At 35.0% G+C, this 25,957-nt stretch overlaps 1 protein-coding gene across 1 annotated transcript in view; it reads left to right on the forward strand.

Moving 5' to 3' along the window:
- The window catches only part of LOC121369728 (gamma-aminobutyric acid type B receptor subunit 2-like), a 27,133-nt gene extending 1,176 nt beyond the window's left edge, over positions 1-25,957 (forward strand). Inside the window, exons 2-10 of the mRNA XM_041494782.1 lie at positions 3,279-3,609; positions 5,087-5,245; positions 13,961-14,038; positions 15,227-15,377; positions 16,859-16,976; positions 21,143-21,250; positions 24,689-24,811; positions 25,285-25,428; positions 25,928-25,957. Coding sequence (XP_041350716.1) covers positions 3,279-3,609; positions 5,087-5,245; positions 13,961-14,038; positions 15,227-15,377; positions 16,859-16,976; positions 21,143-21,250; positions 24,689-24,811; positions 25,285-25,428; positions 25,928-25,957 — 1,242 coding nt within the window. The remainder of the gene's footprint in view (positions 1-3,278; positions 3,610-5,086; positions 5,246-13,960; positions 14,039-15,226; positions 15,378-16,858; positions 16,977-21,142; positions 21,251-24,688; positions 24,812-25,284; positions 25,429-25,927) is intronic.

Below are 25,957 nucleotides of genomic sequence, written 5' to 3' on the forward strand. Positions count from 1 at the left end.
ATATAACGACAAAGTGACCCAAGGACGAGGTCTGACTGTATGTGTATATATATATATATATATATATATATATATATTTAAAAAAACCTAAATACACTCAATTGACGTAGTATACATGTAAATAAACTTAAAGGTCCTATGTCAATGTTATTTTCGCATTTATTTGTAATAAATAACTACAAATTAATCAATCCCATACATAAAATTTCCGTAATTAACTCTAGAATAATAGCAATAACAATAATAGCATGACCACCATCTTTGTTTTGTTTGGGGTTTTTTGACCGCAAAAACATATGGGTAAACTAATGTGTTGATATTTTTTCTATTAGTAAATGGAACTATTTGGTTGTAAATTGTATAAGCATATAGCTGAAGGTATAAACTTTCTTTCAAAGCATTTATTAATAAATATTTTTGGAGAGAACCGCTATTACTGCATTTTTGTCATAGGACCTTTAAGGGTGCCTATCATCATTTCATAACAACTCTGTGTCTACGAGTATTAAGACACGATGTGCATGTAGAGTTGTGGTCGTAAAATAACAGACCCAAACTCACAAACTTTGGTTACAACAGTATTTTTTGATAATATACTGACCTCCACTGAAAACGCACTAGTCATATTTGTAGATATGAGAAGAAAAAAAATACATTTAACTGATTTTATATTCTGGTAGGCAATAAATAGTCATAAAATAGTCATAACAAGGGTGACAATTATTTTGTTATTGGGATTTAACTGTCCATACAAATAAAATTAAAATTGTTGTTTTTAGAAACGGAGGTAAATTACGAGATAATGAGAAGTATTACTTTAATGAGTGTAAACTAGAGGTTGTAAACGAACTTATTTATCTTGGCGTTTTATTTTTTTATAATGGTAAATTTGCACGTACACAGAAAGGATTTGCAGAACGAGGACGCAAGGCAGTATTTTCAATATTGAATGTATGCGGGAACAATTTATACATATGTTAACTCTATCCTTAGTTATGGTGCTGAAGTTTGGTGCTTTCACTCGGGTCATGATGTTGAAAAAGTGCATATACAATTTTGTAAACGATTATTGGATGTAAGAAAAGAAACATGTAACGAATTTGTTTATAGCGTACTGGGACGGTTTCCACTTCAAGTAGCAAGAAAACTGATAATTTTTAAATATTGGATAAAATTACGTAACACTACAACTTGTATTCTAAGGGGTATATATGAAGAAATTGCACAGTATAACGATGATTGGTTAATTAACATTAGGCACGAACTGTATTCCATTGGATTAAACTATATTTGAAATACAGTGTCTGTTGACGACAGTATCTACATTATAAACAAAGAAAGGATATTAGATACTTTAAAGCAATTATGTTACAGCAAAACGATGACAACGCCTAAAAGACTTTTATATCAACATTTATTAAATGAATTTATATTAAAAACAAATTTAAAATTGCCAATGGAAACGCGTTATATAAAAGAAATATGTAAGATTAGAATATGCGCTCATAAATTAAATGCACATCGAACGACCAGAAAGAATATGTGCTCTGTGTGATGCTAATGGCATAGAAGATGAATATCACTTTATAATAGAGTGTCCACAATACAAAGATTTGCGTTGTAAATATATAAAATTGTATTATTATAAGCGGCTAAGTGTGTATCGTTTTATACAGTTATTAACCACCAGTAACAATAAGGAATTGAATAACCTAGGGAAATATTTAGTGCAATCGAATACAATTAGAGATCGATTAATGCAGGATAATAGTTAATGTAATAAATGTAACTTATATCACTTTATTTGTCCATGATTATATATAAACCACACACACCATTGTTTTGTACGTGTGTATTTTGTATACCTATGTTGTATTATTTATGTTATGTATTCAGATGATGAGTTGTAAAACTCAAAGGAAATAAAAAGAACTTGAACTTGCTGCACAGCAACCTCGCAGATGCAACTGAACATTGGGTTGTGCGTTTTGAATGGAGTTCAGTATATGTCAAGTATTAAGAATTCCCTAGATAAAACACTGCTGCATTTAGACCACATTCTCTAGGAGAAATTCAATCAAATAATAACATAACCTGTTGTCTTGTGGTTTTTCCTCCATATTAATTAGACTCACCTGTGCTTAATGATGGAATAGAAATATTGATGTTTTCAGTAAGACGATTTCAAATGGATTTTATATGTTTATTTGCAGGAACGTGGTGCCCGGATTATTGTTGGAAGCTTCTATTCTGATATGGCAGTCAGATTATTTTGCGAAGTATGATTCCTATTTAATGTCGAAATAATTAACTTTGTTACAGGAATACATTAACTCAACGATGTTATGTACATAGTAAAAATAATTTCAAAACAAAGTTAATATATATGTTTTGTAATACTAAAAATGTATGTATGTATGGATTGATGGATGGATTAATGGATGGATGGATTAATGGGTGGATGGATGGATGAATTAATGGATGGATGGATGGATGGATGGATGGATGGATGGATGGATGGATGGATGGATGGATGGATGGGTGGGTGGATGGATGCATGCATGGATTGATGGATGCATGCATGCATGGATGGATGGATGGATGGATGGATAGAAAGACAGAAAGATAGATAGATAGATAGATAGATAGATAGACGTTTAGTAAAATTCCAACTCAATGGCAAAACATCGGTCATTAAGTGTTAAAGGAAAAAACAAATAGCTCATTCATTGGTGTTTCATTGGCATGTGTGGCGGGATCGACCTTAATGGGACGACGGGTTTTTCATAATCGATCACCCAAATTGATTCATTCTCTTTGTCTTTCGATCAAGTGTAACCACGGTCCTGATTCACTAAACTCTCGCAACTTTGCGATTTCGCAGCGCAATGCAAAACACGTATTGTGATTGCTCTTCTTTTTAAGAGAGGTTAAAGTGACAACTAAAAGCAGACATTACTTATGTTTTATTGTTTAGATTATCCATTTCCGTACATCCGAAGTGTTTCTGGTCACCCTGGTGGTTTTAATATCAGACATTTTTAATCTAATCGAATTCTAGTCCCTTTTTAAGGGTATTTCACCGTTTCAACGTTAAAGACTCTTGTTTCACTTTGCTGTAAGTTTATCCAAATGTGTTTACAAGTTTGTAGATTAGTTAACGTGTCCATTTGTTTACGGGTTAAAACTAGGTAGGGTCTGCGACTTTAAGAGAGCTTTCTGGATTAGGCTCCACGTGTCGTGAAACAAGTATTCTGTTCATGTGATTTCATTACCAGGTGTACAAGGCTGGACTGTATGGTCCTAAGTTTGTCTGGTTACTTCTCGGCTGGTACTCTGAGAACTGGTGGAAGGCCGTGCCGGTAGACTGCACGTTTGACCAGCTGGAGCAGGCTATTGATGGATACTTCTCGATCGATCAGATACAGATAAATCCCAGACCGCAGGTGACCATCTCGGGTCACACACCGCAGCAACTTCTAGAGATTTACAGGAACTGGACAAATCATGAGAATTTGCCTGGTTTGGAACTTGGACTGAAGGGCTATGATGGTATCTGGGCAGCAGCTCTTGCCTTGAATAAAACTGCAAGTGATCTTGAAGCGAATGGTACGGTCATGCATGATTTTTTTTTTTCTGATTGTTTTGGTGTGTTGTTGTTGCGGCTTGCGAATAGGGTGCTGTTGTTTATTTTTGTGGTGGGATTTGTGGGGTGTGGGAGATTCTATTATGTTGTATTCGTTATATTGTAAAATGAATGTGCAATATGACAAAATGTCGATAATAAAATAGTAATCATTATATTATAAATTATTTTCGGAATGGCAAATAAACCGCTCACATGCATAATGGCCCCAAGGCGTTTTTGAATAGTTGACATGAGCTAAAATAAATGAAGAATTTTGTAAAGTGATTAATAACTACACAACCATAATTCATTGATATAACAAAACTATTGATAACGTATGGGGTATTATTACCCATATGGTGAAAAATACCTTGGTATCTATCAAAGTGATAAATCCCACCAGAACGCCAAGTGGCTTGTAACACTTCGACGTCATTAATTGAGTGATATAAATTAAGATTGATTATCGGTAATAAATAGGATATTAAACTCGCTACCATTTTGTATCATGTTTATGTTCCTCGTGAAATAATTTTCATTGTTACTCGCTAAAGCTCTTGACAATTGAAAATTATTTCACTCGGGACATAAACATGATACGAAATGGAAGCTTGATTGAATAATATATTTTTGGGAGGGGGCAGTAAGTATATAGTTTAGGCAATATTATGTTTAACAATTTTATCCAATAACCGTGCGCCCCTGCCTTAAAACTATTAGGATAACAGTAATTATCTGTACTCGTTATTGTTTATTCCCAGAACAATGCAGATTTTTTTTTTTAATATAATATAATATAATATTTCCAAAACCTTGTAGCAACCAAATTGTACCAATTTGTTTGAAGATTCAGAAAGACTCGCAGACTTCACCCGTGTAGTAACCAAATTCTACCAATTTGTTTGAAGATTCAGAAAGACTTGCAGACTTCACCCTTGTAGTAACCAAATTGTAACAATCTGTTTGAAGGTACAGAAAGACTCGAAGACTTCATCCTTGTAGTAATCAAATTGTATTAATATGGTTGAAGGTACAGAAAGACTTGAAGACTTCACCCTTATAGTAACCAAATTGTAACAATTTGTTTGAAGATACAGAAAGACTCGCAGACTTCACCCTTGTAGTAACCAAATTGTAACAATATTTTTGAAGGTACAAAAAGACTCGCAGACTTCAACCTTGTAGTAACCAACTTGTAACAATATGTTTGAAGGTACAGAAAGACTCGAAGTCTTCACCCTTGTAGTAACCAAATTGTAACAATATGTTTAAAGGTACAGAAAGACTCGAAGACTTCACCCTTGTAGTAACCAAATTGTAACAATATGTTTGAAGGTACAGAAAGACTCGAAGACTTCACCCTTGTAGTAACCAAATTGTAACAATATGTTTGAAAGGTACAGAAAGACTCGAAGACTTCACCCTTGTAGTAACCAAATTGTAACAATATGTTTGAAGGTACAGAAAGACTCGAAGACTTCACGTACAAGAATGCAGATATGGCACAATTGTTGTTTAACAATGCCATGAACGTTTCGTTTATGGGCACACGTGGAAAGATTTCCTTCGATGAGAATGGCGACCTGAAGGCTATGTACAAGATATCCAGATTTCAAGGTATGGCATGATCTGTTTATATACTGAACAGCAAAAGAAATGCGAACATTAATTTTTCTTTAATTTATTTTAAATTATTCAATTTGAATCCATTAGTTTATTTGGTCTATTAAAATTACCAATGTCTTGTGAACATTTTAGAAAGTACTACACTGAATATTTATCGAAATAATTTTATCATAATATATGAGAGAGAGAGAGAGAGAGAGAGAGAGAGAGAGAGAGAGAGAGAGAGAGAGAGAGAGAGAGAGAGAGAGAGAGAGAGAGAGAGAGAGAGAGAGAGAGAGAGAGAGAGAGAGAGAGAGAGAGAGAGAGAGAGAGAGAGAGAGAGAGAGAGAGAGAGAGAGAGAGAGAGAGAGAGAGAGAGAGAGAGAGAGAGAGAGAGAGGGTGTTATTACCAGAGTGTTTTTCGGTATCCTCGGTATCATATATTTGGAATAAAAATTGTATTATGCGAACCTCTGTCGAGCATAATACATTTTTTTTTCCTAATATAAGATATTGACGATACCGAAACACACAAGGGTAATAATCTCTTTATCATATAACCTCAAGATTAATACAACGCGTTTTGTAAACTGTACACGAAACTTTAATTCCAGTCCACCATTACTAGATATTTAAATGATGTAAGAATATGTGTCTTTTTGAATGGAAATGACGTCAAACTCAAATGACGTCATTTTGAATGTCCTTAACATCAAAATAAACTAGTGCATAACGTTTTCTGAACGCTGGACAGATTTCAGTGTAAAATTGCTATTGAAATGTTTTTATTTGATGACTATGAATGCATACGTCAATTGTGGAGTGTCACCCTAGTATGTTTGCTTAAATGTCAGTAAATCTTGTGCCGTGACCTCGATTAATTTACATCTAATTTACAAGGTTATCAAATTATTAAAGTATGTGATATGAAAAATATCACATACTTTGATTTTTTTATTGTACTGAAAATGTAAGATATTATATGATATGATATTATATATATATATATATATATATATATATATATATAGATATATATATATATATATATATATATATATATATAATATAATATAATAATATATATAATATATATATATATATATATATATAATATAATATAATATAATATAATTATATTATATTATATTATATTATATTATATTATATTATATAAAGAAAAAAGTCAGAAGCCTCCTTTAAAAGTCATATATCCCTCTTTAATTCAAATTTTTGCCTGTTCAGGCTTTATCAGGGAAGTCTGTCGACAAAAATAAAAATACGCACACAAAACCACTAGCAAAAACAGAGTTAAAGCTGTAACTAAAATAATAAATATTATACTTAAGTCTGTATAAGAAGAGGACCTGCAAATAAAGTAACGTAAGATAAAAGCTGCAGAACAAACTACTGGTCAAAGATTAAAAGTATGGTAACACTATGACTGAGGTAAAAAGAAGTGTGGGTAGGGGGAATAAAATAATAATTAAGGGTAAATAAAACAAAGAACAAAATAATGAACAAAATAATAATGAACGAATGAATGCATAAATGAATAAACCAATAGCAAAAACAATCTGAATACATAAAAGGAATTACCCGAATAATTTACAAGTAATAAAGACGAAAAGTTACTTGAGTATATGTGTAAAATAAAATAAAACATCTTACTAATATTAGGCCTAAATATAACGTAACTTTAGATGAAAATAATTACTGAGCTAGCTCAGCTAATAATAATATATTTATTAAAATTAAAATTTAATAAAATAATCTTAAAACATAAAAAGAAACTTACTTTAAAACTAAGCTAAAAGAAATCAAACCATCTTGCATGAAAACATGAATTGAATAAATGAAATAAACCTAATGCGAGGTAAACAACCACTCTAAAAACAAGCTATGAAGCTGAGAATGTAGGAGTGAGTACAACTCAAGTAAAAACTGCAGAGTAAACTGCTGGTAAGAGATTAAAGGTCTTGTAAAACTAACAAAGGTCAAATAATAGTGATACAAAAGGGGGTGGGATGGGTGGGTGAATACTTAGTATGAGTGAATTAATTAACAAATATAAATGAATAAATGAGTGAATAAATCAGAACAAAATAAATGATATAAATAAATAAAATAAAATAAAATAAAGCTAATTAAATGAATGAAAGAGGTGGGGGTGGTGGGTGGGGGTAAAACTGTAATGATAATAAAAAGCACTTTAAAACAAACAGTTTATGTATGTATTCTGTTTCAGTCCAAATTACTTTTCATCAGTGCGAGAGGAATTGAAATCCTTTCTGGAATTAAGTCCCTTGAAAATTGTTCCCAAATTACACATCAGGAATGTCTCTTTTTTAAGCAGAAGTGTTTCATTGTCAACTGAGTCAATAGCGCAGATATGTAGAAAAGGTAGGTTAAGGTCTTTCGGGTGGGTAACAGTATTCACGTGATGGGATACGGTACATTTTGTTGTTTTCTTGAGATTACAGTCTGATTTATGGTTTGCCCATCTTGCTTTTAGGTTCTTTGTGGAGCCAATGTATCAGCTGGTATCAGGGTGGATAGTGCACCGTATGAGCTATATAACATTTGGGGTTTTGCAGGAAAGATGTTTCCTAATCTTCCATATTCTTTTATTCCAAGGAGCCTGCAGTGCAGTAGTTTCTACAGAATGTGCACACGTGTCACATCTCTTTGCACAACATTTAAAATACCCATTGTTTTGTAACGGGCCATGCTGAATAAAACGTTTGGGAACGGTTGGTTTGTACATTCGGCCAAGTTCCGTCGGCGTCTGTCTGCAGAAATGGTAGTTTTTCTTGGGAATATTACTTTTTTCTTAGGGTTTAGATAAAGTATGGACATGTTTTTTCTAATGATTTCTGATTTGGATGGAACTCTCGGATCGTATGTAGTAATCCATGCTATATATTTTTTTCTTTCTTTGTTCTTGGTTTTGTAAGCAGCTCTTTTCTGTTTGTGTGAGCACCTCTCTTTAATTATGTAACAGCCTTGGAATAATCCCAACCGGCCAATACAAAATACTTGGCATATTCTTCAATCCTTTTCTCTAAAGTTTGTGTCACTGCATAGCATGCGCAGACGTGTACCTACTCCCGCTATAAGGCCTTTGAATACCGCAGGTGAATGACAGCTTGTGGGGGGGTAGATACGAATGACAGCTTTTTGAATATACATCAGTGATGATTTTGTCTTTCGTTATTGTGAGTCTGGTATCCAGATAGTGTACCTCCATCCTAGTGACAGTCCATTTGATGTTTGGTGGATGTAGCCCTTGTAAATGGTTTTCAAACATTCCAATGTGGTCTGAATCCAACAGATTGGTAATACCGTCATCACGAAATCTGCTCCAGTCGAGATATTGCCAATGTTTGCGGTTTTTTTCAGTGGTAATAGTGAAGACAAAAGACAAGTGTTTTGTCAATTTCACCCATGTAAATGTCAACATAATCACATGAGTGAGCTGGTCCCATAGCTGTTCCATGATTAGGTGAAGCATACATTATGACTCCTTCACCATCCTGATACTGACACACATTAGAATTCAATGACAATCCATGAGCTTCAATTATGCATGGTGTCGTGGTTGTCAAGGTAGTTGGATGTATCTGAAGCATTCTTTTGGTCGCAGGTACTCCCATTCTGTTGTTAACATTAGAAACAAAGCTATCACATCACTAACAGCAAAACATGCTTTCTCGGGTAATGGCGTACAGTTATCATTAATTTTAAGAATTTTTGCAAGAAATTCCTTTGTATCAAGTACTTGATGTGGCAGGAAAGAAGAAGAAAGAAGTTTGTTTTATTTAACGACGCCACTAGAGCACATTGATTTTTTATCTTATCATCGGCTATTGGACGTCAAACATATGGTCATTCTGACACTGTTTTTTAGAGGAAACCCGCTGTCGCCACATAGGCTACTCTTTTACGACAGGCAGCAAGGGATCTTTTATTTGCGCTTCCCACAGACAGGATAGCACAAACCATGGCCTTTGTTAAACCAGTTATGGATCACTGGTCGGTGCAAGTGGTTTACACCTACCCATTGAGCCTTGCGGAGCACTCACTCAGGGTTTGGAGTTGGTATCTGGATTAAAAATCCCATGCTTCGACTGGGATCCGATCCCAGTAGCTACCAGCCTGTAGACCGATGGCCTAACCACGACGCCACCGAGGCCGGTGGCAGGAAAGACGTAAGGTGACTAATAGCTACCTGTACAAACTTAGACAGAGGTTGTATCGGGGTTCTGCATCCAGATAATAAAAGGCGGGTTGGAAAAGGAGGATTCTTGTTAGTTTTCACAAGAGGTTTACAAGCCCCAGGATGTGTTCCTCTGAAATCAGTAACATACTTAACAATATCCTCACTGATAGCACCTGATGTTAACCACTTGTTAGCCCAAAGTTCAATCTCAGAGTAGATTTGTGTGCATGGATCCTGAGCAATTACATCAAAATAAGTAAGTTTCTTTTTGTGTTTTAAGATTATTTTATTAAATTTTAATTTTAATAAATATATTAGTATTAGCTGAGCTAGCTCAGTAATTATTTTCATCTAAAGTTACGTTATATTTAGGCCTAATATTAGTAAGATGTTTTATTTTATTTTACACATATACTCAAGTAACTCTAGTAATGCAATCGTGAAATATTTATACCTCAGCAAGCATGTTTTACAAACTACCATTAATAGCTTACCTTAATTATAGATTTTTGTTAGTCCCCTACCAGTCCAACCGGAGGAGACTATAGGTTTCAATTACGTCCTTGTTGGATGGTGCATTCAAAAGATCCATACCCACTAAATAACCATCTGAGGCTTGTGCTCAGCCTTCTTCCTTAACCACATTAGGGCTATTTTTTATTATTATTTTCCTTGTGAGAACGCCCGATCAAAAATAGCGTCTAAATTATATTAAACTAATTAATTAAATAAATTAGCAAAATTTAAATTCTTTTTAAATAATTTTTTATTACCTTTGGCTGCGCTTTTCAAATTTAATTTATTAATATTAAAGTGCATATAAAAAATCCCTTGCTGCATCAGGAAAAATGTAGCGGGTTTCCTCTGATGACTACGAGACAGAATTGCTAAATGTTTGACCTCCAATAGCCGAAGATTAATCGATCAATGTACTCTAGTCGTGTCGTTAAATAAAACAAACTTTATATAGCCGTAAATTAAAATGTGTTGAGTGCATCGTTAAATAAAATATTGATATAATAATAGAACATAAGCATTTGACTTTAAATGTTGTGTTTTTAATGTTTAAAATATGTTTTTTTGATACGTGTCATTGGTTCTTTCTTTATATGGGGTTTTTTTTTAATGAAAAAGGCAAAACTGGAAATAAATTTTAATATTGAAATTGCAAGGTAGAAAACTACTTGGAAGGATTGGGGGTAAACTGACCTATACGTTTCGAAATAATGCATTGAAATAATGTTCAGGGACATTTTCAAATTAGCTTCGTTTTTGTAATTTTTATTGAGTAATTTGATTTGTATTACTTTTTTGTCATTTTAGTTCACTAATTTGATTTTAATTACTTATTTATAAGTTTAAAGGCTGTTTAGTCGTTTAACCATTAAATTAGACATAGCTTGCAACATCTTGCTTAAAAGATCAATTATCCATTGAGTTTTGGCCTTTTGATGATGATGTACGGAATAATAAACTTAATGGGTTTTGAAGTGGAGGTCAGTCCTGCAATTCGGGCTGGAAATCTGTCACTGATCGAGAGATGCAAAGTATATACCTATTTTACGGCCGTGTAGTGGTTAATCTATGGCAGCACGTTCGCATCAAGGTACCAGCTTCCATCCAGAGTGAGCTTTAAAATCTCAGTAGGTAGGTGTAGGACCTAGGCAAGGTTCCAGCAAGAGCTAAGTTTCGACCAAGTAAATCAAATAAACTTAATTGCTCCAATTATTTTTTCGATGTGTCAAATTACCTAACAAAATTACGCGATCCATTTCCTTGTTGGTTAGTGATTAGTGAGAGAGAAGAGGGTGTAGTGGCTTTACACCTACCCATTGAGCCCTTAGGAACTCGCTCTGAGTTGGAGCCGGTACCAGGCTGCGAACTCAGTAACTATCAGCTTGTAGTCCGATGGCTTAACCACTGCGCCACCGAGGCCAACTAACAACTAACCCACTGTCCTGGACAGACAGCCCACATAGCTGAGGTGTGTGCCGAGAACAGCGTGCTTGAACGTTAATTGGATATAAGCACGAAAATAAGTTGAAATGAAATGAAATGTGGTAATGTCAGTCAGCTAATTGATTAACACTGCTGACCCACTGCTAGCTGGACAGACTGGAGCAGTACCACTAAAGCAGGCAGGGGTATACAGGATGCATTACATAACCCGATAAAGAGTTTTATCTATCAAATGGCATGTCTGTGTTATGGGATATATGACTTTTGGGAGGGAACCTCCTGGACGGAGGAGCCGGCGTTAGTCGACACATGCGCCCATGACAGGCGTGTGCTACAACAGCTTGTTCTGAATGTGCACGTTAAAATCTTGACGTGACCCGACCTGTGTAGGACCACTACACAGAGTTCTGTCTAATTAATCACTAACAATTAATCATAAGCCTCAAGTCTTTGGCAGACAGTCCAGATAGCTGATGCGTGTCTCACGGATAGCGTCTTAATTTGAAACATATACCAAACATGTACCAAAATAAATTGCAGTGCAGTCTGGTAATTCAACAGTGTGCAGTTGCTTTCTCTTTTCCTTTTACTCTACCTTTCTCGTTATCCTTTTAAAATATGCTAATTAAACATAGACATGTGTGCGTGTTCGTCGTAGTATTTGAGCACAATGAAAAATCAATAATCTATGTACTTAGTACATGTAGTATGAATGGATGGCACCTACAAAGCACGAATAACATTGCTAATGAGTGAGGTGGCGGTGGTTGTTATTCTGTCGTTATAATTGTCCATAAATAAATATATATTACACTCTGTTAAAAAAACCCCAGAAAAGGCACCAGGTGAAGTTGTTCTTAATGGGACAGATTGTGATGAGCACGTGTCGAAGTACACTGATTTGTGGCACTCTAAAGGAAAACGGGCCAAATTTGTAACGGCTGTTTTGGTCTTAAACGCGTAAAACTACCAACATTTACGAGCCTTAAACACCTGTGTTTAAGACAAACAGGCTTCTTAAAATAATTCCCAGCATGTTTAATCTTCAGCATGCATTAACAAACTGGAAAATGAGTCAGAATGACAAATCCATTATGACTCATGTGGTATATGTCACATATGTCCTTGATCTATCAACATATGTTTTGAACAGTTGTCACAATGTGGGCAGGGAGCATTACTTTAAACTAACGTCTCGATTCCGCTAGCACTTTGTAATGCATTGCTGCTTGAAAGACAGTATTTTACCCAGTAACTAACCAACAGCTTTCGTTTTTGTTTTTACCAAATGTCTACCTTGCCATGGTGTCACATTCATTGTCATAGGAGTATTCAGATTAGAGACTAACACTTGGGGATAATGTAAAACAAATAGCCATCCAAACTGTAACAAAGTTTAACTTAACAAAGGAAATTTAATAAAGCTAGGAGTGAAACATGCTTGTGGGAATTACAGTGAAATTAGTAAACCTTTAGGATCACAAATCCCTTTCTGGCCACTGTGTTAGGTGTGAAGTGCGTCCCGTAATCCTGGATGATGGGATCCTGCCAGTTGAGTTTGGGCATAACTACAGCAATGACTTCTGATAACATACTTCTTTGGCCCGGAAACAAGCGGAAGGTCAGGAAGACTTGACCTTATCAAGCAGCTGGTTGCGCAAAGCTCAAGAACAAACAGCTTTTCGTTTGTTTACATAAGCCAAAACCAAAATATTAATTTAATACAATCTGCATTTGTTTCTCTTGGGGGTGATGACTTATTGCAGTATATTAAACATACCAACTCTGTTTTTGACGTGATTGTCTATGAGTTCACCGTAGCATTACGTCTGCGCATTGGACTCGGTGGTAAGACTGGGGACAAACAAATCTTAAGATGGGACCAAGAAAAGGCTTCTCAATAAGGTTTCATATATTTTGTCATCTGACGAGGAGTTTTTGGCAAAATATTTTATCACAAAATAATTAAGAGAACTGTTTCTCGTTACCAGTTCCACTGATGATGAAGTCTTCAATAAAGTGTTACCTTCTGTCATCCAGGAATGACATGTTAGCTTAACTGACGAGCCTAAATCTGTAAATTAAAATTATTCTAAAGAAATGTCCAGTATGTCAGTTAAGCAAACCATCATTCCTCTCACAAATAAACATTTTTTTTGTAATGTGTCACTTGAAGTAAACACACATTCTTCTTACCAATAAAAAAATTTTGCAATGTATTTTTTTCCCCAGGTAAACCCTAATGTTTTTTGTTTGCGGGGGTGCAGAGTTATTTGTTGTTATTGTTGTTTTCCAGTCTGTCACTTGAGGTAAATCTGCTTTCCTTGTCAAAGAGAAATCATCATTTGCAGATATATGGAACATGTCAGTGACATGGTGAACGAAACAAAATACATATAATACGTAAAAAGTAATAGACATATTCATTTGTAACATTGCGCGCGCGCGCGCACACACACACACACACACACACCAAGCAAACAAATGCGTGCATGCATTCACATACAGGAATATATGCACTGATGTTTTGCATTCGTTGTTTTTAGGTGGACGAAAAGAAATGGTGGGATTGTACTATTCAAATACGATCGAGTGGTTGCCGGAGACACCAATTGTTTGGAAAGGTTAGTCATCACCAGTTAAGAGTGTCATCTAGTCCTCTCCTGTCAGGGACAACATATAAACAGGGGATCGCTATAGGACACTAAGTACAACGTTGATCGTAATGACTAAATCGTAAATGAGAAAATCAGGCGCGGATACTAGGAGAGGGTTCGCACCTCTTTTTCCTGAACTTCAAGGTACATGAAAATCACCTGTATCATACGTTAATTCAGTTCTGAATACCGTAGGTGTCCTTTTTTGGCGTTGCACCCACTAGCACAATTCCTCTAATCTCTAATGTTCATCATGTTAGTAAAAAAACAAATTAAACTAAATGTGGTTATTTCATCAAATGGGAAATAAAATGTGTTGGCAGGGGAAACCAGAACATTTTCGTATAATTCTAATTATCTTTTATAAATGTCTCCTTGAAAAATGTGTCTTGTAATAAATAAATAAATAAATAAATAAATAAATGGTCAATATTATAATGGAATATCACTTTATTTGAATAGTGCGCCACCTGGATCAGCATTACACGTATAACGAGCGTAAACAGTTTTATGTTAAAATGTAAGGGTTATTGACCCTAGTTATTAGGCTGGGTGAAATAATATTTTTACTACAACGGTTAACCACATTTTTCACATTTAAATTACAGATTAGTAATGTGACCGTCTAATTTAAAGTTAGAAAATGTGGTGGTGCAGTTAGTAATGTCACAGTGTAATTTAAAGTTACAAAATATAGTTATACAAACTTTAGTAATGTGACAGTTATTTAAAGTTAGAAAATATTATTATACCGTTAGTAATGTGTAATTTAAATTTTAAAAATGTGGTTATACCGTTAGTACTATGTAATGTAAAGTTAGAAAATGTAGTTATACAGACTTTAGTAAAGTGACAGTGTAATTTAAAGTTAGAAAATGTGGTTTATACCGTTAGCAATATGTAATTTAAAGTTAGAAAATGTGGTTTATACCGTTAGTAATTTGTAATTAAAAGTTGGAAAATGTGGTTATACCGTTAGTAATGTGTACGTTAAAGGTAAAGAAACTTATTTACACCGCTATATCTGAAAATATATTTCCAAGCCTGGAATCAGTGAGTGAAATTACATTGTTATGAGTTGTTGTAGAAAGAGGAAGTTCCACTTCCCGCGAACGCCTGACTGACTCTGTTGTCCTATGTTTTATGTTGACACAGGTGGACATATTCCTAAGGATTCGGTCACAGTGATAAGGATCACACAGGCGCTCTCCCCATCCTTGTACATCGCTATCTGCTGTGTGTCTGCTATGGGATTTGTACTCACCTGTGTGTTCTTGACATTCAACATTGGATACAGGAAAAGCAGGTACGTGTTTTCGTATGCCTCACTCTAGTGTGATGCAGATTCCCAAAGACGTCCAGGCTACAGAGATTTTCGAAGCTATCTTAGCGCTACGATATCGTAAAACCGTCGTAAGCTGTGACGTCACAACGTCGCATGCCATAGCCTACGAATCTTTTACGATATGATAGCGCTAAGATGGCTTCGAAAATCTGGGCCCTGGTCCTAGTTCTGGTTAGGCACGTGGGAAGCGGGAGGATTTCGGGGGTCCAAAACCCCTCCTTACTCAAGCAAATTCTCTTTCTCTAAATATTTTCTGGGGGAACATGGCTCGACCCCAACCCCACCCACCCTACCCCTTACACTTCGGTCGCCAGTCTAAACTCCACCTGGTAAAATTCCGGCACATGCGCCTGTTGGTTTAAGTTCAACTAGCCGTTTGTCGCTAACGCTTGCTAGACTGGTTCTTACGCTACACGTTAAACCGAATGACCAATGTGAGAATCCAGTCAAAATAGTTTGAAACGAAAAACGAAAAACGACTGGCTGAACTTAGATCGGATTGGAAACATTTTATCGACACCACTAGAGCACATTCATTTATTAATCATCAGCTATTGGATGTCAAACGTTTGATAATTCTGACACCTAGTCATCAGAGGAAACCCGCTACATATTTCCTAATGCCGAAAGGGATCTTTTATATTCACTTTTCCACTGACAGGAAAGCACACACCACGGCCTTTGCGCAGTTGTGGTTAACTGGTTGGAACGAGAAAAAAAACAATCAGTTGAATCAATCCACCGAGATAGTTCGATCCTGCAACGCAAGCACCTCTAGCAGTAGATCTGGTTGGAGTTTCTGAGTGTTCAGTTAGTACAAGGTGGATCGAGTCGAACGCGCCATACTGATTTTAATTGTGTGTCTTTCCATTTTATTTTGTATTTCGTTTCACTGCTATAGTGATAATATTATACTTGTAGTCAAACGTAAACTCCGTGTAAACACTGCGTAAGAGGCCTGCATAAGTGGACCTTCCTGTACAAGCTACATGAAATAGAAGCATTTATTTACACAGTAGATATATCTCTCAGGATTCTTCTGGCATGTGGTTCATTTGAAATTATAGCAAAATCAGTGTGCTCTAGTGGTGTCGTTAAACAATAGAAATTTAACTTTTCTTCTCTTTTATTTTGGCAATTGGCAATGTTGAACTTTTTCCGTATGTGCATGCAAAAAACGCGAAAAATGGACGGGAAAAAAAATCGATTCAATGGTTATCAGTAGCAATATTTCCAATATGAGTGGAGCGATTTCTAGAAGTCGCGTCTGCGCCTTGCCAAAAATCCGGCGAAATAGAAATGGGTTTGATTGTGCACACAAGCTTAAGGTTCTAGTGATGCCTGCCACTGTTTCCACCGGCGTTGGCTTTAACTGACGCTGGGTTAAACATCTGTTCATCATGTTTTAAGGTTTTGTTATCTTATTTATTAATTGTGTCCAGGATCGTGAAGATGTCCTCACCTAACCTCAACAACGTCACCTTGGTTGGATGTCTGGTACTCTACGGCACTGCCTTTTGGGAAAGCAATGCTACGTCAACGTTTACGGCGTTCTGCCAGGTGATCGATTTATGTCATTGTTTATGTTCTGTGTTTGTGTTATCTGTTTATCATGCAAGTATGCCTACTGTGACCCAATAACTCCTACCTGATAATTCAAAGTTGTATTATGGCACTGACTGCTAACACATCCGTTGCTAGTTTGATAACCTTGGCGTTGCTACGTGTTATCAGGTCACTAGGAAATCAGTTCTGCGCATGACATTTAAAAACAAAAAGAAACAAGTAGCTTCCTGCAAATAATGTTTATTTTGCAACAGCACCTGACGTCATTTGGTAATTAGCAGTCAGTGACGTAGATCTTCTGCGATTTAAACCTATAGGGTGTATACTACCAAATCAAATCCCATAGACGACAATAGTAACATGTGTGGCTAAAACTCTGCAGCGTATCAATCGATATAAACACCACGGATATAAATACTACCACCCCTCACACTTAAAGTGAATCAGAAAACATTGGGGGTCAAGCTGCTCGTTTCTGAGATAACGGGTAGCGTCTATGACTACCCTAGTTCCGCACAAAATTCGAGTACCTTTTTTTACAGGTACCCCATACATGTTTCAAGCACAAGGCTACTTGACACATTGGTACTAGATGAAATAAAATTGCATATTTTTTTACCCAGATGAAACTATTATTTTTTACAACCAATACACTCACATTTATAACCAATCACAGGACTTGTGGTGTTCACTTCTCTATCAAAAGTTGGGTGCACCTCGAACTTTGACCCAGCCGGAAGCTATTTGGTTTAGGACTACCTATATTGATAACATACATTTTTCAAAAAGTGTCCAGCTATGTGTCTTTATGACAACCAGGATCTGGTGTATTCTGACATAAACTGACAACCTCACTGAAACTGTTGTTTCTACAGTGCAACCTAATATAATGTACACCTCAAAAGGCATATATATTGCATGTAGTTTTGTACAAATGCAATATGTCATATTAAACAACAAAATGTTTTAAAATAAAACTCCTGAAGATATTTACTTTCAGTTGGGTGTGTGTACTCAGGTATATATGTAGAGACAACAAAGATAGTCAGAGTACCTCTACCCCTTTGAAGAATTCCATTAAAACACATGCACTTGATTGACCCCTAGATTATGAAGACCGTAACAGGCACATTAAAGAAATATCAGTATTAAAAATATTACACTGTCTGAGGAAGGAAACACAAACATGATTGTACCTGTATGAAGTAATGACTTAATGTCCTGAACATTAGTGTTGGGAGGAAATCCTGTATGCTGGGTGTGGGTGTCTTCAAGTTACCAGGTGTGGGAATTTCAGATCCATCGGCCATGCTGATTTTCATAATGAACCATCAAAACAATTGGCAGCCACCAATATTCCTGACTATATTTTATTTATAGCCTACTGTAATTGGAGGTTTTAATAGTTGTCATATCTGGAATTATCATGCAACTTTCACACATTTATTTTTGATTAATTACTGAAAAAAACTATTTTTAAATGACAAAATTACCGGAACATCTATTTTCTTGCATTATTCTCTAATCCGGATGAATACAATATGTATATTGGATGTATTCCTACAATCTGTAATCCAGCATTTAGCTAGTAAAATTAGGTAATACAGCTTTAACAATAAAATAAATTATCAACTTAATCCAAGGCAGATAATCAAATTTGAAAAAATTGGTTCTGAATCTAGCATAAACTCAAAATGCTCTTCATGAGAGCTAACTAAGTAATTATTAAGGTTTTTCTTCAAATGTACTTTAAATTTTGCATAAAACTACAAATGTGTCTAAAATATAACTTAGCACCCTATAAATATGTCAAAATGATAATAAAAATCAAGTTCTTTACAAATTTGAGTTTTCAGAATTCCATACATGAAAAATGGAAAATAAAGACATTAACCCACTATTGGCACAAGCTATTTTTAATATAAAAATAAATTGCTATTAAAATCTTAGTTTAGGTTGCCTATATATAATACCATATTTAAGAGCAGTTGTATATGGCAAGTCAAATACCATGTAAAAAGAATTTATTGAAATCTTTACAGTATGAATTATAGGCCAAAACCAACTTTTCTTCAGTGCTAACTTTGATTCAAACACCATTCAGAGCCATGTACAGAGATTATTGTCACGGTCAAGGTCATTGTGAACTTGCATGGTCGAGTGATGGCTAATTAATCAACCAGTATAGTTTAATTAAATAAAATGACAAAATCACATTTTTTATTATGCACTGCATATGTGCTATAGAGTGTATACTTCCAAATCAAATCCCATAGACGACAATAGTAACATATGTGGCTAAAACTCCTATCTGCAGCGTATCAATCGATATAAACACCACGGATATAAATACTACCACCCCTCACACTTAAAGTGAATCCGAAAAAATTGGGGGTCAAGCTGCTCGTTTCTGAGATAACGGGTAGCGTCTATGACTACCCTAGTTTCGCACAAAATTCTAGTACTTTTGTTTTACAGGTACCCCATACATGTTTCAAGCACAAGGCTACTTGACACATTGGTACTAGATGAAATAAAATTGCATATTTGTTTACCCAGATGAAACTATTATTTTTTACAACCAATACACTCACATTTATAACCAATCACAGGACTTGTGGTGTTCACTTCTCTATTAAAAGTTGGGTGCACTTCGAACTTTGACCTAGCCTGAAGTTATTTGGTTTAGTACTACCTAAAGTTGTGTTTACCATGCATCCATGCTTCCTGTGACCTGATAACCCCTACCTGATAATTCGAAGTGCTATCAGGTCACTAGGAAATGAGTTGTGCGCATGACGGATGTTTGCTCAATTTTCAGGTAGGTCGTTGTTTTCTAATTTTTTAAACATCTATTTACAGCAATAATTGTTTAACTGCATAAATAAATATAGCATTTACACTTCCTGTAACGTCCAATTAACTCTTAGTTTTCAATTATCCATCATTCGCTCCCATTCGGAACTAGCCAGTGTTTTGAATTAAACATTTTGAAACAGTTAGTAAATACATAATTTTAGTTATTATTAGTGTTTTTAATACGGTTATTCTTCCTACGACAGTTATCTTCCTTATTCACCATAGTTTTATCTATAGTTTAATATCATTAATTTTTGTGGGGTAATTCGCTTTAACAATTAATTGTACATTTACTGTAAACGTTATTCGAGCATCTTAAATTCTGTTGTATTCCATTCCAATTTCCATCTTGAATGGTGATAAAAAAAAACTGAGGTTTTCTTTTTTACTGCCTATCCAAATAGCTTTTGATTTTTTATAATTTATTTTTAATTCGGATACTGTGGCATAATATTCTAATATTGTTAAAGTATTTAACAGATATCCAGGAGTTCCATCCAGTATAAAAGTTGTATCGTCTGCGTATTGGGATATTAAATATTGTCCACCATCGATTGTTATTCCATTTATGTTTTTGATATTTTTTATTAATATAGTTAGAATTTCAAATAATAAAAATATAAGGAGGAAGTGGATCGCCTTGTCTACATCCCCTTTCTAATTTAAATGTTTCTGGCAGAAAGCCATTTTGAATCACCCGTGACATTGAATTATTATATAGAGTTTTAATCCAGTTTTTAATTGAGGTTTTGAAATTAAAAATATCTAATGATTTTTCAATAAATGCACATGATAGAGAGTCGGAAAGCTTTTTCAAAATCTATCAAAAGCAGGAGACCTGGAATATCGTGGACGTATGTGTAGTGCATGATAGCATACATTAATCGAATGTTTTCACCAATATATCTACCTTTAGTGAAACCAGTTTGATCATTGCCAATTATTTTATCTAGCACTGGTTTTATTCTATTGGCAATACAGCCTGAACCTAGTTTATAAGTAATTTTTTTTAAACTTGACCCAGGACAGCAAGTAGCTTCCTGCAAAGAATGTTTACATTGGAACAGCGTCTGGCGTCACAGTCACTAGCAACCAGCGATGTAGATCTTTTTCAGGTCACATAAACTTGAGTTTATTTTCACAGAAAAAGGTAAACAAATTGTAATGCTGTGACACAACAGACTTTGAAATATAATCAAAGTATTTTATTTAAAATTTGGAGACACGTAACTGTTAGGCTGGATATGCCATTCCCAAGATGTTTTCCTTCTTTATTGTTATTTATTTATTTATTTTCTCAGGCAAAACTTGTGTCACTGACTGTTGGGTTCTCATTGGCATTTGGCGGACTGTTCGCTAAAACATGGCGAGTGTATGTGATATTCACTCATGGCACTAAGCAGAAAAAGGTAAAATATGTACATAGCTAGCAGAGATGTTCCGGACCTTTCTCCCGAAAATCAAATTAAAAAGATAAAGTAATAAGAAAAGCAAAGCAAAACAAAAACGAAAAATGCTCATTCATGGTACTAAGCAGAGAAAGATAAAATGCGTATGCTAAGAGCATATATGTTGCATTGCACCCACTCCGAAAGAAACAACTTACATTTTCAGTCGTTCTGTGTATGGTGTCCTCCAAGTTCTGTCTGTTTATACATTTACAAACATTATTAAGACTGCAATATATAAATTTAAAATGATCTAGCCGACCAGTTTGTTTCCAATTATATAAAAGATCCCTTGCTACTAATGGAAAAATGTAAAGGGTTTTCTCTCTAAGACTATACGTCAAAATTATCAAACGTGTGACATCCACTAGCCGATGATTAATAAAAATCAATGTGCTCTGGTGGTGTCGTTAAACAAAAACAAACTCTAATGCTATGTAAATGAACATCATATGGGTGTATACTACAAAATCGAATCCCATAGACGACAATAGTAACATATGTGGCTAAAACTCCTACCTGCAGCGTATCAATCGACATAAACGCCACGGATATATACTACCATCCCTGACCCTTAAAGTGAATCAGCGTATCGTCTATGACTACCGACGAGTACTTTTAACAGCCCCATATAATACTGTTTCAAGCAAATACTTGACCACTCCTCGCTCTTTTGCAAAGTGAATTTCAAATCCGTCGGCCATGCTGATTTTCATAATGAACAATCAAAACCATTGGCAGCCAGCAATATTCCTGACTATATTTTATTTATAGCCTACTGTAGTTGGAGGTTTTAATAGTTGTGATGTCTGGAATTATCATCCAGCTTTCTAACATTTATTTTTGAATGACATAATTACCCGAACATTTTCTTGCATTATTTTCTAATCCACGTGAATAAAATTTGTTTATTGGATGTATTCCTACAATCTGTATTTCTAGAATCCAGCATTTTATTTAGCTAGTAACATTGGGTAATACAGCTTTAACAATAAAATAAATTATCAACTTACTCTAAGGCAGATAATCAAATCTGAAAAAATTGGTTCTGAATCTAGTATAAATTTATAATGCTCTTCATGAGAGCAAACTAAGTGATTTTTTTTGATCTGGAATCTAATATGTTTAACGACATTTGTTTGTATAAATAAGAACAGAAGGAACAATAGTGACAACAAATTTAATTATGTTTTTGGTGAAGTATTTCTTCAAATTTACTTACAATTTTGCATAAAACTACAAATTTGTCTACAATATAAGTTAGCACCCTATAAATATGTCAAAATGACAATGAAAATCAAGTTCTTTACAAATTTTTCAGAATTTCATACATGAAAAGTTAACTATGTTAATGGAAACTAAAGACATTAACCCATTATTGGTACATGTTATTTTTAATATAAAAATAAATTGCTATTAAAATCTTAGTTCAGGTTGCCTATACATAATACTATATTTAAGAGCAGTTGTATATGGCAAGTCAGATACCCTGTAAACAAAATTATTGAAATCTTTGTATGACCTAGGCCAAAACCGGCTAACATTGATTATTTGAGCCATTGATTATTGTCACGTCAAGGTTTGTGACTTGCATGGTCGAATGAATGAACGAGTATAGTTTAATTAAATAAAATGACACCAAATTTTTATTATGCACTGAATATGTGCTATGGGTGTATACTACCAAATCAAATCCCATAGACGACAATAGTAATATATGTGGCTAAAACTCCTACCTGCAGCGTATCAATCGACATAAACGCCACGACTATAAATACTACCACTCCTCGCTCTTAAAGTGAATCAGAAAACAATTTTGGGTCGAGCTGCTCATTTCTGAGATAACGGGTAGCGTCTATAACTACCCTAGTTCCGCATAAAATTCAAGTACTTTTTTACAGGTACCCCACACATGTTTCAAGCACAAGGCTACTTGACACAGTGGTACTAGATGAAATAAAATTACATACATTTTTTTCCCAGATGAAACTATTTCTTTTTGGAACCAACACTTTCACATTTATCACCAATCACAGGACTTGTGGTGTTCATTTCTCTATCAAAAGTTGGGTGCACCTCGAACTTTGACCCAACCGGAAGTTATTTGGTTTAGTATTACTATATGAATGATTTTCTGAGTCACCAAAGTACTGAGAAACACTTCAGTGTCAGCAAGTTACAAACGTAACTAATTGGATGTGATTCATGAGCACTATGTTAGTCTTTGTAAAAACACCAATTGTGAAGTGACAATATCTCGAACCTACTGAAAGAAAGAAAGAAATGTCTTATTTAACGACGCACTCAACACATTTTATTTACGGTTATATGGTTAAGGACCACACATATTTTGAGAGGAAACCCGCTGTCGCCACTACATGAGCTACTGTTTCCGATTAGCAGCAAGGGATCTTTTATTTGCGCTTCCCACAGGCAGGATAGCACAAACCATGACCTTTGTTGAACCAGTTATGGATCACTGGTCGGTGCAAGTGGTTTACACCTACCCTTGCGGGGAACTCAGGGTTTGCAGTCGGTAACTGGATTAAAAATCCCATGCCTCGACTGGGATCCGAACCTAGTACCTACCGGCCTGTAGACTGATGGCCTAACCACGACGCCACCGAGGCCGGTCGAACCTACTGCACCGATTCGCTTGCCATTGGACAGATTATGACGTTGACTCCACAACTTACCTGGATATCCAGTTAAAACTAAATTATTGAGTGTAGTGTTCGGGGGGTATATACCCTTTATGTTTCGTATCAAAGTTATTGACCATTGCTGAGTATTGTATGTTACACATTTGGTAATTTTTTACACGACGTTTTAGAGGAAGCAGCAAGAGATCTTTTGCATGCACTTTTTCCACAGACATGAGAGCACAAATGGATTTTCAGTCAGTACAAACAACAACGACGATAATTTTTCAAATTTAGCAATAGGTTGTAAGTAATATGTAATTCGACAGTAAACCCAGCATGAAATGGCAATACTTTACACTGTTTTTACAATCTGACTTCATTCATATATAGTGCGTCGTTAAATAAAACATTTCCTTCCTTCTTCCTTCATTCATATATATATATATATATTTATTTATATATATATATATAAATAGCCCAAATGGGCCCACCAATGGGGATCGATCCTAGATCGACCACGCATCAGGCGAACGCTTTTCCAATGGGCTACGTCTCGCTCCTCCTCCTCCTCCCCCATATAAAAGATCCCTTGCTAGTAATGAAAAAAGGAAAAATGAAGCGGGTTTCCTCTATGACTATATGACAAAATTACCAAATATTTGAAATTCAATAGTTGATAATTAATATTATAAATCAATGTGCTCCAGTGATATTGTTAAACAAAACAAACAAAGCACTAAACATTTTGTTTCAGGTTGTCAAAGATAAACAGCTGCTGCTAATGGTCTGTGGTCTTGTAACCATCAACATTTCCATCATCATTGTCTGGTTTGTGATCGACCCGTTCCAGATTGTCGTACAACAGTTGCCTGTAAAGGTAAAATAAAATAAGTTTTGACACAAATAAAATGATAATCACAGGGCACATTAACATATATTCATTTGTCTTGCGGTTTGCTTTTTGATTTTAGTTGATATATTGCCATCGCCGCCTCAAGAGTATTTGTCGTCTTGGATGATGCAATTAGACTCAAGTAACTGGTTAACGATAAATAGAGATGTTTAATTCATGTCTTTTTCGTAGGTTTTTTTCTGTTCACTCATTACAGTTTAGTTTTAGTTGATGTTTCATTTAACAGTACCAATGCCGTCTCATGAGTATTACTGTTTGACATGTTAGGCGAGCCTAACTTGCCTTCAGGTAACTGTTTAATAGGCTAATGTCAATGGTACATAGAGAATATTTGATGTTTTCTGTCAAATATGAATTTTATATCATTCACTGAAGTCTGTAATCATGTCGTTAAGAGTCTCGTTTCTACAGATTATTGTGTTTTACTTATTATGTAGATCAACGTCATTCATGATATCGAAATCCATGGAAGCATCAAAAACTGCAACTCTCACATGCAAATCTATTTCCTGGGCTGCCTACTTACAGTCCAGGGTATCATTCTGTTGTTTGGGGTATTCCTGGCACTCCAAACACGGAAGGTATGCACCATTTTACTCACTCATTTGTTATTAAAGCTACGTTGTTGTTTTTGTTCATGAAAAATACAAACTAGCAATCAGTAATCAATTAGATGGTTAACCTTTCAACTGATATTTCGTATTCATTCTTTAGGTTGGGACATCTGCATTCAAAATATATATTTGTTATATGAAATGGTATAGCATTAGACGTTTTAAGCATTTTATCAGTCTCGTAAAAACAAATCTGTTAAATAAAAAGGAGGAAACAATAAATAGTGTGGTATCGAAGGACGAAACATAGCTTTGAAATGTGAATAGTAGCACGAAGAGGGTTGGGAACGGACGAGTTTCTGCCTTTGTATGTTATGTTAAAGAGCCATACTTGAAAGTGTCATATATTAATAGTTTAATATTGATTTGCATAAGTTGTCCTTAATTAACTCGATATTGTTAAACTTGCAATGTGATGAATTCGAGAGTAAAAAATTGTCCCATCATAAGCAGCCTTGATTAATAGAAAGTAAAAAGAACACCAATCGACGAATAG

This window comes from Gigantopelta aegis, chromosome 4 (genome assembly GCF_016097555.1).
Source record: "Gigantopelta aegis isolate Gae_Host chromosome 4, Gae_host_genome, whole genome shotgun sequence".
Classification (NCBI taxonomy): domain Eukaryota; kingdom Metazoa; phylum Mollusca; class Gastropoda; order Neomphalida; family Peltospiridae; genus Gigantopelta; species Gigantopelta aegis.